At 43.8% G+C, this 15,930-nt stretch overlaps 1 protein-coding gene across 1 annotated transcript in view; it reads left to right on the top strand.

Annotated features, from left to right (window-relative positions):
* The window catches only part of rbm20 (RNA binding motif protein 20), a 225,249-nt gene that overhangs the window by 148,751 nt on the left and 60,568 nt on the right, over nucleotides 1-15,930 (top strand). The window contains exons 2-5 of the mRNA XM_043713177.1: nucleotides 8,028-9,225; nucleotides 13,562-13,623; nucleotides 14,109-14,194; nucleotides 14,875-14,960. Coding sequence (XP_043569112.1) covers nucleotides 8,028-9,225; nucleotides 13,562-13,623; nucleotides 14,109-14,194; nucleotides 14,875-14,960 — 1,432 coding nt within the window. The remainder of the gene's footprint in view (nucleotides 1-8,027; nucleotides 9,226-13,561; nucleotides 13,624-14,108; nucleotides 14,195-14,874; nucleotides 14,961-15,930) is intronic.

The following is a 15,930-nucleotide window of genomic DNA, read 5'->3' as shown; positions in this document are numbered from 1 at the left end:
AGCCATTTGGATACAGAACTTGCTCAAAGGTAGAAGACAGAGGGTGGTGGTGGAGGGTTGTTTTCCAGACTGGAGGCCTGTCTCCAGTGGAGTGCCACAAGGATCGGTGCTGGGTCCTCTACTTTTTGTCATTTACATAAATGATTTGGATGCGAGCATAAGAGGTACAGTTAGTAAGTTTGCAGATGACACCAAAATAGGAGGTGTAGTGGACAGCGAAGAGGGTTACCTCAGATTACAACAGGATCTTAACCAGATGGGCCAATGGGCTGAGAAGTGGCAGATGGAGTTTAATTCGGATAAATGCGAGGTGCTGCATTTTGGGAAAGCAAAACATAGCAGGACTTATACACTTAATTGTAAGGTCCTCGGGAGTGTTGCTGAATAAAGAGACCTTGGAGTGCAAGTTCATAGCTCCTTGAAAGTGGAGTCGCAGGTAGATAGGATAGTGAAGAAGGCATTTGGTATGTTTTCCTTTATTGGTCAGAGTATTGAGTACAGGAGTTGGGAGGTCATGTTGCGGCTGTACAGGACATTGGTTAGGCCACTGTTGGAATATTGCGTGCAATTCTGGTCTCCTTCCTATCGGAAAAATCTTGTGAAATTTGAAAGTGTTCAGAAAAGATTTACATGGTTGTTGGCTGCGTCAGAGGCTGAGGGGTGACCTTATAGAGGTTTACAAAATTATGAGGGGCATGGATAGGGTAAATAGACAAAGTCTTTTCCCTGGGGTGGAGGAGTCCAGAAGTAGAGGACATAGGTTTAGGGTGAGAGGGGAAAGATAAACAAGAGACCTAAGGGACAACTTTTTCACATAGAGGGTGGTATGTGTATGGAATGAGCTGCCAGAGGAAGTGGTGGAGGCTGGTACAATTGCAACATTTAAGAGGCATTTGGATGGGTATATGAATAGAAAGGGTTTGGAGGGATATGGGCCAGGTGCTGGCAGGTGGGACTAGATTGGGTTGGGATATCTGGTCGGCATGGACAGGTTGGACTGAAGGGTCTTTTTCCATGCTGTACATCTCTATGACTCTGTGACTCTATGACTCTTTAGACTTGCAATTTCAGATTTTTTAAAGTTGAATTTACACTCCACCTTCTATTATGATGGGATTTAAATCTGAGACTTGAGAACACTGGGTCTGTGGATTAAGAGTGCAGTGGCAACACCACTCGACCATTACCTCCCCATGCCCTCAGTTCCTATTGCAATAACAATGAACTCACATGACCAACCCTGACCATGTACATTGTGAATAATAGATTAGGGACTTCACTCCAGTCCATTCAACAATATTGCTGTGTCATTGTCCAATATCCTTCAGTCCAATATACCTCCTGAGGGTTGTCAGTGTCTGATGTGAGTGAGGGACCAGGCGTTGACCTGCAGAGCTCTGGGCCAAGAAAGACCGGCCATTCCCCAAAGCCTTGGGATTTGGAGCAGGATTGGCTTCTCTGTCTTTTCATCACTCTGTAAATAAACATTGGATTGATTGAGAGTGTGTAGTGATAGATCAAAGACTGAAAGCAAACAGAATTACAGGTTATAAAACTGTGTGATGAAATGGATTATGTATCTTTTACAATCAATAATCCATTTATTTACCCTTCATGCAAACTCTAAAATCCACCATAGCATCATCTCGCTCAGTGCAGCAGCTCTCTGTTCCTGCTTCCATGTTCAATTATTTCACCATCTTCAACTAGTTTGTACCCCAACCAAATAACTGTCCCCCACCTGAAAAGGGCAAAACTAAACACAGCACAAACCAGCAGCAGAGTTAATCCTGGATAAACCCAGCTGGGTTCAAACTTCATCTGTCTGGAAATTGGAATAAAGGATTTTATGAATGTTCCCTCCTAAGCTTCCGCAGAAGAGCCTGAGCTAAACAGAATCATGGAATTGTAATGGCGCAGAAGGAGGCCATTTGGCCTTCTCGTGCTAGCACTGGCCATTCAAATGAGCATCATTACCCAGTGCCTATCTCCGCCTTTTCCCCCATACTTTCTCTCTCTCATACACACACTCTCTCTCTCACTCACACACACATACACACACAGACACACATACACATACTCACACACACAAACACACACACACTCTCTCTCTCTCTCACACACACACTCTCATACACACTCTCTCTCTCTGTCTCTCTCATACACACACACACACAGACACAGACACACATGGACACACACACACACTCACAATAACTATCCAATGTCCCTCTTGGATGCCTCAATTGAGTCTGTTTTCACCACATTTCCAGGCCTGAACTACTCACTGTGTGACAATATAATTTCCTCTCACATCCCCCCGGCTTCTTTAGCACCTCACTTTAAGACTATGCCTGCTCATTCCTGTCTGGTTTCCAAGTGGGAATAGCTTCATCCTATCCTGTCTACATATGACACAAACCCCTTGATCAGATCTCTCCTCAGCACACCCTCCAGCAAGAACAGTCCCCAGATTTCTCAATCTACCCTCATCACACGTTCCTAATTCCTGGAACCCTTCTCAGTTGGGCACTCTCTCCAACATGTTCCCGTTAATTGGGCAGCGCGGTGCCTCAGTGGTTAGTACTGTTGCCTCACAGCACCAGGGTCCCAGGTTCAATTCCTGTCTCAGGCAACTGTCTGTGTGGAGTTTGCACATTCTCCCCGTGTCTGCGTGGGTTTCCTCCCACAGTCCACAGATGTGCAGGCCAGGTGAATTGGCCATGCTAAATTGCCCGCAGAGTTAGGTGCATTAGTCAGAGGGAAATGGGTCTGGGTGGGCTATTCTCCAGAGGGTCGGTGTGGACTTGTTGGGCCGAAGGGCCTGTTTCCACACTGTAGGGAATCTAATATAATCTTACAACACACCTGTTGCAGTCTAATAGGGTCGATCCTTTAGACTGGCGCTGTGTTATTGTGAAAAGTCATGGTTACTGTCATCACAAACACCAGCAACTCTGGGTCAAGCAGGAAGGTGGAGCTTTATCCAACCCCTGCCCTCCCATTCCCTCTCATCCTTTCCCACCTCACCCTTCCCCTTCCCCCTCACCCTCAACCTCCCATTCCCCCTCACCTTCATCGTCATCCTCCCTTTTGCACTCCCCTTCAACCTCACTCTCACCCTTAATTTCACCCTCACCTCTTCTCCCCAAACTTCCATCTCCTCCTGTCCCTCACACCGAGCCTCCCCCAACAACTTCCTTTCCCTTTCTCCCCTTCTGGCTTCCTCCGTCCTTTCCCCTCACTGCCACTCCTCCCTCTCTGCCTCCTTCCACATTCCTCCCTTTTGCCCTCACCCCTCCTTCTTTGCTGCCTCTGCTCTCCCACCCCACACTCCTCTCTCTCACCCCCAACTGCCTGGACCCCTCATCTCCATTCTGATGACATCACAGAATCTTCCCGTGGCCTGTTGTGTCCAGATGACATCACAGGAGCCATTTTGGAATTCTGGATATCACTGACTTTGAAATGTAACTTGGGACTCGTGTTCACTTCAAGATTCCTTCGGGAACAAGAGCAGGCGATTGAGGAGTACACAGTGGCAGCTGGAACCAGGGAGAAGCTGAGTGAGTGGAAACTCCATGTTGCTGTCTGAAGGTTAAAGACTTCGGACTCACTTCAACTCCCAGGATCCCGTTGAAACTGAAATGTGGATGTGAGACCCCAGGAGCAAATCATAACCAAAGACGTGTTCCTGTCTTTCTGTAAAACTACTCAAATACCTAGAGAATGGAGATTGCACTTTTTTAACATGGGAGATGGTGGCTTTAACAAAAGCCTTTTGAAGATCCAATATTCCACACCCACTGGCTCCTTTATATTGACCTTGCCAGTAATATCCTCAAGAAACTCTCTCAGGTTTGTCAAATGTGATTCCTCCTCCATAAGACCATAACAAATAGAGACAGGAGAAGACCATCAGTCTCTCCAACCAGCTGCACCATTCAGTCGGATCATGGCTGATCATATCTCCATGCTGACACTTTCTAACTATCCAGTAATTACACCCTTTATAATGGATTCGAGGATTTTCTCTCCTGCTGTTCCGTGGAGTTGTTACATTCACAAAAGGAGGCGTTGGATTTTACACTGAGCCCTGTTTAGATCCTGGAGAGAGGGGTCCTGCTGGAATCTGCCTGATTGAAGGTATGTCCAGATGGGGACATGGCTGGGAATTGTGTGGGGGTTGCAGGGGTAGCACAGGTCAATTGAAGGATCAGATACCCTCTGACACTAGAGTAGTAACAGCTGTGGGCTTTGCAAAAATATTGGCAGGGACTGATGTGATGACAGAACTTGTGACTCCAGCACCATTGCCAAATTAGCACTTTGTGATCCTGCCTGGTGATTGACAGTCCCACCTGACATGTATTCTATGAAGAAAAGGAATCTGTACAATAGCAACATACCGAGAGGTCAACTTGAAAATATGCTAGGCCATCAATACTCTGTGGTTAAATCTTCAAATTGCCAAACCATTCTCACAGTCAGAGCAACATGTGTCCTTTCTTGTCACACTGTTGAAAATAATTTAAACATCCCATTGGACCAGTGATGAAATGTGGAATATGAAGTTAATGAGATAGACTTTGGATTCTCCTCATTGATGTAGAAATTCACTTCATGTTTCTGAACTGTTCCTATACCATTGCTAACTCAGCCAACTGTCTTCAATACAAGGGTTTGATTGAACCCAGTTACTTTTGAAAACCTGCCTCTGGATTGGGTGGGGGCAGGACAGGGGAAAGGAGTCAATCCCAGCTGAAAGGATGAAGGCAGCCATTTTGTAATCATGTGACCCACTGAAACCTTTGACAGTTGTCATTCTACAGGATTTGAGGTCATCATGCTACTGATGAGGGTTTAAATTCAGGTGAGGAATATTTGGGATGAAAGGATATAGCATTATCTCCACGTGGCACCTTGGCAACTGAAGAGAATACAGTTATATACCAGCTAGCACCATAAGCCAATGATAATGGTCTTGAATCTTCAAAGGCTTTCCTTCTGAATGATCTTGTAGCTGTGTATATCTTCAGTTGGGAAAAGAAAACATTCTGAGTCCCTGTAAGGGAGGGATCACAGATGAGCTGTCTGTGAGCCCACGGTGATCTTGAACAGCTCGGTCACCACATTCTAGTGAGAAAGGGAATGACCCATTAATGCCTTCTCCTTGGAGTCCTTCACTTGGTTCCTGCTCATTTTCCATCCCTATGGATCAATCCCAGAAAGAGAAAGGTCATATGGCCGTGTGATTCTAACCTGGACCTCACTTCTAACACCCTGAAACTGAGTAATGAAAGATCCATTTGTGAAAGATGAAGGGCCTTGAAGGTCCACCATAAATTACTGCATTGGAGGAGGGGAAAGTGGAAAACAGGAGAATGCATGTTAGGCCCCACCTGACCAGGAAGTGTCGACACCAGAGAGTTTGCCCATCTTGCCGGTTCCAGCTGAATCCCTCCTCAAGATGGTGGCTCAGAGAGTGGCCCAAGAATCAGCAGCAGAGATTCCTAACTGTTCTTCATGTTCCTGTCACTGCGAGGGGGACTTCAGAACGGGACTTTTCTGCTTCCTGATACTTCAGGGCAGCTCCATTCGGATTGGCCACAACAGCTGATCCTTCATTTGACCTGTGCTACCCCTGCAACCCCCACACAATTCCGTTACAGCATCCGGACTGTGAGCTCCAACCTTTCCACATCAAAGCAGTGAAACAGAAAGAGAAAGCCCTCAGCTTCCTCAGAGATGTGCGAGTCTCACCTCATGGTCACAAAGTTATTTAGGTGAATCTTGTGGTCACACTGCAAGGCTGATCACCCTCATGAACAGCAAAAGGAATTCAGTCTCTGAGGGTCCAGTTTGACAGTGATACTGTCCTCTTCATTCTGCAAACTAATGCTGAGGCAGGCTCTCCAAGCTGTTGCTATAACGCTCCAGGTCTCAGACACTCCAGGATACCTGCTCTCCTCAGTCCAGGTGATAATAAAATCCTCTGTTATCCTCGGTCTTTGGCTTTCTTTGTTTCTTGTCTGGCTCATCACCAGCATCATCTCCAATAAATTTCCTGAAAACATTGGGACCCCTTGGTAATAGCAGATCCCTCTCATACCTTTCCCTGCTGGAATGTAGCTGCAGCTCTCTCACTGTCTCCACCACCTTCCCTTGCCTGATGCCCCAGCCTCCAGCCCACGGCAGCTCCTTCCATCTGCTGGAACTGCTCCATCTGAACCTTTTCCCCCCACCCCAGGGAGACGCAGCAGTCCCTCCCTTTCAGTGTCCTCACCAAGCTGACCTGATTGCAATCCTGGGACAGCTGTTTCCTGGAGCTTGAAATTTCCCAGCATCAATATGATTGAGTTAATCCCATCAGGAACAGGAGTAGAGTAAAACAAAGCTGGGGTATTGCAGAGTTCAGTGTTGCTGCTGTTATTGGAATGAAAAGCCTTGTGGTAGTTTAGCATACAATCTTTGGAAATTCATGGATGTACTCTGATTCTGTTTTCTAATTTGTCCAAACATTTCTTGAGGCATTGGGAAATTCCCAGTGGAAATTACTCAGGAATTATAAAGACAATCAATTTGGACCGGGATACGTCCGTATTTCACAAAGAGTGTCAGTAATAAGTGACTGTGGAATCCAGAGAGTTCTCTTCAGGCTATTCATTCCCTCTCTGTATTCCTACACTGTGGTGTTTGGTTTTACATTAGCCCCTTATAAAGGACAGTGCTGCATCTTTAACCCGTGGATCCTACAGCAGAGAATCATCTTATCCTTCAGGCTCAATTATCCTCAGCTGCTTCATTAATGACATTCAGAAGTGGGGGTGTTCACTGATGTTCACTACCATTCCCGAGACACTGGAATAGTCCATGCCAACACACGCGACCTGGAGAAATGACAAGGAAAATTGAGCTACACATGTTCCAACTGTTGTACCAAGCAATCACCATCTCCAATGACAGAAAATCTATCACTTCTTGATATGACCATCACCCAAAATCCTTGACTACCGACACCCCAAGGTCATCAGAGTGAATAAACTGAAACTTTGAAATGCAGTGGCTACAAGAGCCTGGATATCTTGTGATGACTAACTTACCTCTGACTTGCCAAATCCTAGAAATGGAGGAGCACAGTTTAGGTGTCTAATGAAATACCCTCCACTTGCCTGGATGAGGGCAGCTCCAACAACACTGCAGAAGCTCAGTACCACCCAGAACAGATCAGCCTCATGAGTGGCACCAATTTGATTACATGAAGCATACACTCCCTCCATTTCTAGTAAAATGCGAATGTAGTTAAGGTTATGCAATAAGTTAGGCCGAGGGAATGTGCTTCCATTGTGTGTGTTGGGAAGAGGGACAGAACTCCTAAATAAATCTGTTGTGTTTTCAGCAGCCTCTCTCACCAGGGGTTAATTAGTATGTTTAAGGGGAAGTTCGATATGTACAAAAGGGGGAAAGGAATAAAGGATTATGGTGTAACTTTGATGTAAATTCTATGTAACTACAGCCACCCTTTACAGCACCGTGGCTCCACATTCAAAATGACCATGAGAATGAAATATATTTTAAACTCTGTAAGGCCTAGAGGAGAAATTTCATTAATTAGTGTTGAATCAAAACACTTTGAAATTCTATGGCCAGCTGCTTCTCAAGATCAACAAGGGTCTGAGTCCCTTAATTCCCAGAATATTCCAAGGTACTTGATAAGGAGGAATATGATTAATATCCGATGTATATATATTTCACACATGAAATTGTTAGTTTAATTTAGAACCTTACTGTTGTCTGAATGAGTTGTCCACGTGCCTGTAAACTCCACCCTCTGTGATAAATTGGTTTGACAGTGTTTGCCTTAAAAGGGGAGAGGTTGACGAGGTCTTTGATTGATGAGATACCCTGTAAGTCTAGATTGTGCACAACAGTGACCAGCAGGAGTCAGCTGCGAGATACTGCTCTATAATCTAAGGCTGAGCTGTCGTTGTTTCATTGTTGCTAATAGAATTGCCTTTTGATTGCAGTTCTGTGAAGACCTTGGATAAGAATCCTTTCTCCATCAACACACCAAACCCTATCCTGCCATCTGCTGCCAGTGTCCAGCTCGCTCAACTCCAGGCTCAGCTCACTCTACAGCGGCTCAAATTCGCTCAGTCAGCTGTGAACAGTAACACAGCTGCTGCCACTGTCCTGAGTCAGGTCCTCAACAAAGTTGCTATGTCCCAGCCACTATTTAACACATTAAGGTCCCCATCACTGATCAATGCTACTCACGGACAAGCTGGAACTCCACAGCTTGGGCCTGGCATTCCAGCCCCTGGGATGCCACCTGGTGGACTCTCTTACCCGTCACAAACTCCGGGATTACCCCCTTTGGTGGCAGGAGGCATCGGCCAAGGTGGAAACTTACAGCCTCAAAGTGCAGGCCCAATCGGACTGAGTCCTTTTGCAGGAATAGTCTCACAGCCATCTACGCATCCAGCTGCAGTTATAAATCTGAGCAAGACTGTCTCCTCACACCCTCCTGGTGGCTTTTCTGAATATACTGGAGATTTCTCCAATAAGTCAATGCAAGGTGAGGCAATCTGCGCTCAGGGATTTCATCAGTTTGGTTTCACTGGAGATATGGCCAATGTACTTTCTGCTAACCTTGCCTCAGGGAATCCGGTTAAAGGACAGCACTCTGGTTTTCAGCGAGATTTCCAGACTTCACAAGGACAGCCCATGTGTCGAGTGCAGGCTCCAGGTTATTCAGGAGAAATGAATACTTGTGGCTTCCCACAGAAACCCGAGGGTCCTCATCAAGTCAACCCGACTGGAAATTCCCAGAATCCAGTCACCTGGGCATCCGATCAATGGCAGACCACTTCACAATTCCTCCATCCCAACAGGCCTGAGTTTACAGCTCAGGCATCAAATCTGTGGTCATCGAAAAGTCAACAATTGCAAATGAGAAATGACCTGTATAACCCAGAGGAGCCAACGTCTGAAGGAAAGGTCAATATTGGCTGCCCATCTCCTTTTGACAGGTTCAACCAGAACAGTCAGAACTTCACAGGTGCCCAGTTCAATCAAAGTGACAAGCAACTGCACAGCACCTTCCACCTACAGGTCCCAGACAGACACATCCTGCCTCATGAACTGAATGACTTCCATGGCTTAGTGCCCTCGCAGCTGCCCCACATCTGCTCAATATGTGACAAGAAAGTCTTTAACCTAAAGGTGGGTTCTTTTTTTAGCATAGCTGTAGCCAATGTTGTTACACGTGTTGGAGATGGGCCTGAAAAATCCGTGGGTGGTGTAGCTTTAATGAGAACATGTCTTATTCCCACGGGAGATCTTCTTATTATCTTGAACCTGTTGAGAATGTGTGCCACTGAGGTGGGTACTACTTCTGGGCAGAGTCGATTTACAAATATGTTCAGATTCCTTCTTCTTTAAACCCACTGAAGTAACATTTTGTGAACATACATTTTAGTCTCTAAAAATTATCAAGCACCATCAGGAATACTTCACTACTCTTACCTGACCACAGATACAGTTCTTTTGATAATATTCTGTCTCTTTCTCAGTAACACAGGAACAACAAAGGTTTAATGTTTCATTTGCAGCTCGAGGAACACAAGTAATGAAATAGAGTTTCTGCGGTGGTGAGAAACATTGTGGCAAATATTCGTTAATTATCCATTAAAGCCATCATAAATTTACATTCATTGTAATTCATTATCATTTTCAATTTCTGTTGAAATAAGATTAAGAAAAGAATTGGCAAAGTGAATCAAGTAAATTGTTTATGTCCAAAACAGCAGCACTGCAAGACAAGAATTGCAGAGTTACGTTTAAGAAGAGAAATTAGGTTAAACCTGAGAAAAAGTCACTGAAGTGGATTGAAATAAAAATTGTGTTTCTGAAACAGAGGAGGAGAAAATGGGAAGATGGAATTGATTTTGTCAAAAGAAGAGTGGGTAGTTAGATTTAATTCATGCTTCCAAAATTAAATACACAACATATTTATTTGTTAGTGCCTTTATCTTGTGTTCCAGCATGAAAACTGTTTTAATGCTCATCACAATTGGTCATGAAAAGCATGGTACGTGACTTTGCCTCAGAGCTCCAACTGACATAAAATGAAAAGTATGATTTTCTTGAGTGGGCAAAATAAATATATTTGAAAATTATAAGTAACCAAAGAAGTCTGGCTTTGGGTAAGTACATTATTGGTTTTATGTGACAGAATTTTATTGTCCAATATTTGAGATATTGACAACCTTTGAAAGTTTTGTGTCTGAGTGTTCACAAATAAGTATAAAAATGGGTAACAGAAGAACAGAGAAACAGCAAGATTCATTCTGAGTCCAAACGTCATTGAGCCATTACACCCCTCCACCACCCCACTTGCATCTCACCGAAAAACTCATGCCCACATTAAGCTATCAAGTTGCTTGATTTCGAGTTATAAGCTTTCAGCATATGGCCCTTCGACCCATCGAATTTTCTGATTTTACACCATCTTGCTTAAGTAACTGAGTCACATTGTTAATGACTAATTCGTTGTCAAATACAATTTCTCAATGTTTTTCCATTTAGTTTCTAACTGTTGAGTCCTAAATAATAACTTAATTCACCATCTACCATCATCAAAACCCAAAGATAAAGCAAGCAAACTGACCAGTAAATGACTCAATGCTAAGATTTCCACATGACAATTTCCACATGAGGAAGATCCCTTTGCACTAATTCGGAATTGTTCACTAGCTCTGGGGAAAGATTATAGTTTGATTGAGAGAAAGGGGTGTTGCAGCTTTAAATTAGAAATTGACTTTGAATATGCATTAAACAGTTTTATTTAGCCTTAAATTTGTTTTAAAAGAATAATCATGATAATTCAAATATCTAGAAAAGGAAGTCTCTATAACTGGAACTGAATGTGCTTTAAAAATGCAGCTTTGAATGTAACCTGTATTAATAATCTGCCCCTCATTATCGAATACACCTTCATCTGCTTCCTTCTCTCTTGCTGGTCCAATCCCAGCATTTCCCTATTGCTCAGGTTCTCCAGCCCAGGCAGCATCCTGGCAAATCTCCTCTGTACCCTCTCTAACTCACAAACATCTTCACTATAATGTAATGGCCAGAACTGCACACAACCCTCCAACTGTGTCCTAACCAGCATGTTATACCTAACTGCTCTTCAACTCTATGCCTCAGCTAACAAAGGCAAGAATCCCATGTACCTTCTTTACTACTTTATCTACCTGAAAATGTGTTGCTGGAAAAGTGCAGCAGGTCAGGCAGCATCCAAGGAGCAGGAGTCCTCACTTTCTCCTACTTTATCTACCTGTCTTGCTACCTTCAGGGATCTGTGGATGTGCACACTGAGGTCCCCCTGATATTCAGTCGTTTCCAGGGTCCTACCCTTTATAGTGGAATCCCTTGCTTTGTCTGCCTGCCCAAGTGAATTATCTCTCACCTTTCCAGACTGAATTCCATTCCATACTGTGCCTACCTCATGAGTCCATTTAAATCCTCCTGCAGTTTACATCTATCCTCTTCTCTATTTACTATGCTACCAATTTTCATGTTATCTGTGACCTTCTTGATCATACCTTCTACGTTTAAGTCCCTATCATTAATGTGCACCACAAACAGCAAGGGGATCAGCAGCAATGCTACAGAATCCCACTGGAAACAGACTTCCACTCACAGAAGCATCCCTTTACTATCACATGCTACTTCCTGCCTCTCAGCCAATTTTGGATTTGGTTTGAGGGCCTACACAGGAAGTGCTGACAGGCAATACCAGCATGGGGGCAGACAAAACCGAGTCCCATCCTCAAACCCATTTGCAGTCCAGGTGGAAAAGGTTCTGTTGGCAGTTATACATTCTTTTAGCCAGCACTCTGTGATCTTTAACTAACAAATCATACATTTATGAACCAATTTTCATATTCCTGGAACTTGAAGTCTGACATTGACACACAAGATTGTGACCAGTTTAGATCAGGTAGACAAGGAAAAACGAATCCATTAGCTAATAATTCACAGACTGGGTGACATAGATTTGAGGTATGAAGCAAGAGATACAGGGGAGATGGGAAGAAGGATGAATTCAGTGGTAATGATGCTGAAAGCAAAGTTTTGGAATTATTTCAAAGAGAAATTGGAGAGGCAAGTGAGAGAGGAGGCAATGGTCTCGTGTATTATCACTGGACTGTTAATCCAGAGACTCAGGTAATGTTCTAGGGACCTGGGCTCAACTCCCACCACGACAGATGGAATAATTTAAATTCAATAAAAATCTGGAATTAAGGGTCTAATGATGACTATGAAACTATTGTAGATTGTCAAAAAAAACCCCATCTGGTTCACTAATGTCCTTCAGGGAAAGAAACTGTCGTCCTTACCTGGTCTGGCCTACATGTGACTCCTGACCCACAGCAATGGGGTTGACTCTTAACTGCCCTCTGGGTAATTAGGGATGGGCAATAAATGCTGGCCCAGCCAGTGATGCCCTCATCCTGTGAATGAATAATAAAAGACAAAGTGAATTGGTTGGGCTATGGGGATGGAGTGTGAATGATGGGAACAGTCCTCAAGCAGCCAGGCTGACCTTAGTGTGCCTAACCACCTCTGTCTGCATCATAATAAGCCTAGGTCTCTATTGTTCTCCTAATGTTTCGGGGAACACAGGAACACATTCCTACGCAGCCAACTCTCACAAGTACCTAATGAAATAAATGATCTGTTTTGCTAGTTTGACACCTCCTGAGAACTCAGCAGCTTTTTGATGTCCTCAGGCCCTTGTGTTGGCGGGGAGAGCAGTAGGATCATGATGTTGTGTATCTTGGGTGTTGGTTCTGACAGGTTCAGGAAAGGAGAAGGAATGGGGAGCAAAGACAATGAAATGATGAGGATTTAATCATCTCACACAATGGGTGACCAGTTACTGTTTATACATTTCTTTCTCCTCTCATTTGGAGAAACCAGCAAGAGAAAACACTTCCAAATTCCATAGATAACGAGAAAGAGGTAAAAGGACAAAAAGGCATTTGAAAATGTGGAGACAATAACAACAATGCCACATTGGTACACTCTGTGAACCATGTGACAGACAATTGTTATTTTATAACAGAACGTGTCTTCTGATTTTAATATTCTTCGATGTCCTTTTACGATTAATCCAACAAAACCCATAAACCAATCCAGAGCTCCAACATCCCGCCTCTGAAATATCACTAGTCTCTACTAGAACCTCGCCGGCTTGCCCCAAAACCTTCATCCCAAACAAAGCTGTGTGGGCTATAATTCCCATGCTGTTTCCAAATCAGCCAAACTCTTTCTTTGCTCAGACTCTGTCAGCACCAGCTTCTTGACTGCTCTCATCAGAACTGACAGCTTCTCACCCTGTGAGAGAAACCTGACTCAGATTGTAAAGTAACCCAATGTTACAATTGCAAAACAAATCTCAAGCTAGGTTACACTTTGGGGCATTTTAATAAAGTTCCACAGAACTGTCCAATCAGCAGTTTATACATCTGCTTCTCCTTTTCTCGGGCAGGATTGGGAACATCATGTGAATGGAAAGCATCACATCCAGAACTGTACCCTCTTCTCTGAAAAGTGAGTAACCATTCCTGATAGTTTGCTTTGTGGGCGAAGAAAAACGAACAATAATTGCTAATATTTTTTACTGTGTGAGAATCCACTTGCTAACCAATCCGCATTCTCCTCTCGTGCAGCGTGATTGCTGATTTCCTCGCTTATCAAATTGTCCTGACGTCTGCAACATGAAAAGTTTCAACAAATGTGTATTGTTACAGCAATACTTGTGTTCTATTATCAAATAACAAATCAGATTGCTACTGATTTCCAAACACTTTTGTTCTATACAATTCCAAAGTATTAGCCGTCTGCATTTTTCTCAGGACAGTCCAGGAAATCTATCAGGTTATTCCCATCAAATACATCCCATCCTGACCAGGACCCTCGATACTTCCTGAAGTAGGTGGGCTGTGAAGTGGTTATCTAGATGGATCTGTTTTCCTGCTATTCTGACTGTGATGTTTTCACTTTATTTTAACTGTGAATTCTGATTTTAATCCCAGTTCAGGCATTGGGTTAACACATTTGACAAGATCAACAAATGGAGGAGTCAATTTGTGCGGATCCAATATGATTTTGAATCCTTCCGGTAATCAATTTAAATCTGTTATGCTCCTTTTTTTACAGAAAAAAGTAAGTAATGTCTCTCATTAAAGTTAAACCTAATTGAGAGTATTTGGAATGTTAACTCTGCTTGGTTTGTGCTAATTATAGGTCCCTGTTGATTTTAATAATAAATCCTGAATACTGAAGCCGGAGAAAAATGTGGAAAATATCTGATTAGTTGTGAGTGAGTCTGATGGTAGGATTGAGAACACAAGTGCAACAAAGCACTCAACATGAAGTCACCTGTCTGAAGTTCAGTAGCCCCTGTTTGTGCAGTTTTGTAATTGTACAATGTGAGTGCTATTATATTCACTGTATAATATCCAAGCTTAGTTTGGCTGCGTTGATCACTGAGATAATTTTAAACATCTCAATGTGGATACTCCCATCAAATGGCAACCCCCTCTGGTAGAGTATTGGTGGGTCTTTACTGGACAGTGCTCCAGAGCAGGAGGGGAGAGGGGAGAACAGTAATTTGGGATTATCAAGCAGAAATTATATCACATTATTCTGCAATTGGTCTCATTTCAGTTAGTTCACAACCAATAAACACAGTCCTTTATTGTTCATAAGTTTTACCATTATAGATTTGCTCTAGATATTGTGTGGCATTTTGAAGGATCTCCATAATTTTGCTTCATGTTATTGTCCATTATCTTTCAGACCTTCCACCGGACAATAATCAATCTCAACTAAGGACATTTTCCCAACCAAGCCATGGATTCACTTCCACACCCTCAGGGTCAAAGGTAGTTCATTCCTCGTTACTCGATTATGCGATTCACCTTAGCTTCCCTTTCTATTTGTTTATTTAAATTCTCGAACGTGAACAGTGCTGAGTAAGCTATATCCGAGAGGATGGTAGGTATTCAGAAAGCTTTTTGTTCCATGATTCAATCATTTTGCTGGGCTCCTCCAGTGAGAATGAACTGGCTCCATTCACTAAAGAGCTTTTTACTGAGCACGATGGGTGCTTCAAGTTGCCCTCCTGATTAGAGCTGAGCTTGGGCGATTCGGAACTTGTGAACCTCTGAGCTGCTAGAGCACGGGCTGGACCTCCTGGGGAGAGGTGATGACTCGCAGGTCATCCCTCAGCTACTTGCTCCTTAACCTGGCTTGAAGCTCCATCTTTCTGACCTCAACATGATCCTCCTTAGAAACATGGAGCGTTAACTGATCTGGGAATCTTGCAGCACAGCATCAACTTTGAAGGAAAAGCAGGGTCAGGTTTCTAAGTGCCCAGGAGTTCAAGTAGGTTTTAATGGTTTAATGTTTCCTGGGTCACTGTTCAGGTACCTGAGTCAGAGCGCTCCAAACGCTCCACGTTGTAAACACTTTCACAGGATTCCAGAATTCAGGGTAATTGCTTCCACAATTTGGAACGTCCCAGGGAATCCTGGGCTGGTTGGAGTTTGGGGAAGTTTTTGGGTGAAAAGGTGCAGTAACACATCGTACATCCCATTGAAACATATCACACTGTCACAGTACGAGGCTGAAGGCTCAAGCTGCTGAGGATTTATAACAGTTTTATTGTTGAATGTGCAGCAGTGTCTATTCCCCCCCTCAGCAGTGTCCACTCCCTCCCTCAGCAGTGTCTATTTCCCCCTCAGCAGTGTCCACTCCCTCCCTCAGCAGTGTCTATTCCCCCCCTCGGCCGTGTCCACTCCCCCCTCAGCAGTGTCTATTCCCCCCCTCAGCAGTGTCCACTCCCTCCGTCAG

This window comes from Chiloscyllium plagiosum, chromosome 22, assembly GCF_004010195.1.
Source record: "Chiloscyllium plagiosum isolate BGI_BamShark_2017 chromosome 22, ASM401019v2, whole genome shotgun sequence".
NCBI classification, from domain to species: Eukaryota; Metazoa; Chordata; class Chondrichthyes; order Orectolobiformes; family Hemiscylliidae; genus Chiloscyllium; species Chiloscyllium plagiosum.
The sequence above is the reverse complement of the archived record's forward strand: the minus strand, read 5'-3'. Positions and strand labels throughout refer to the sequence as shown.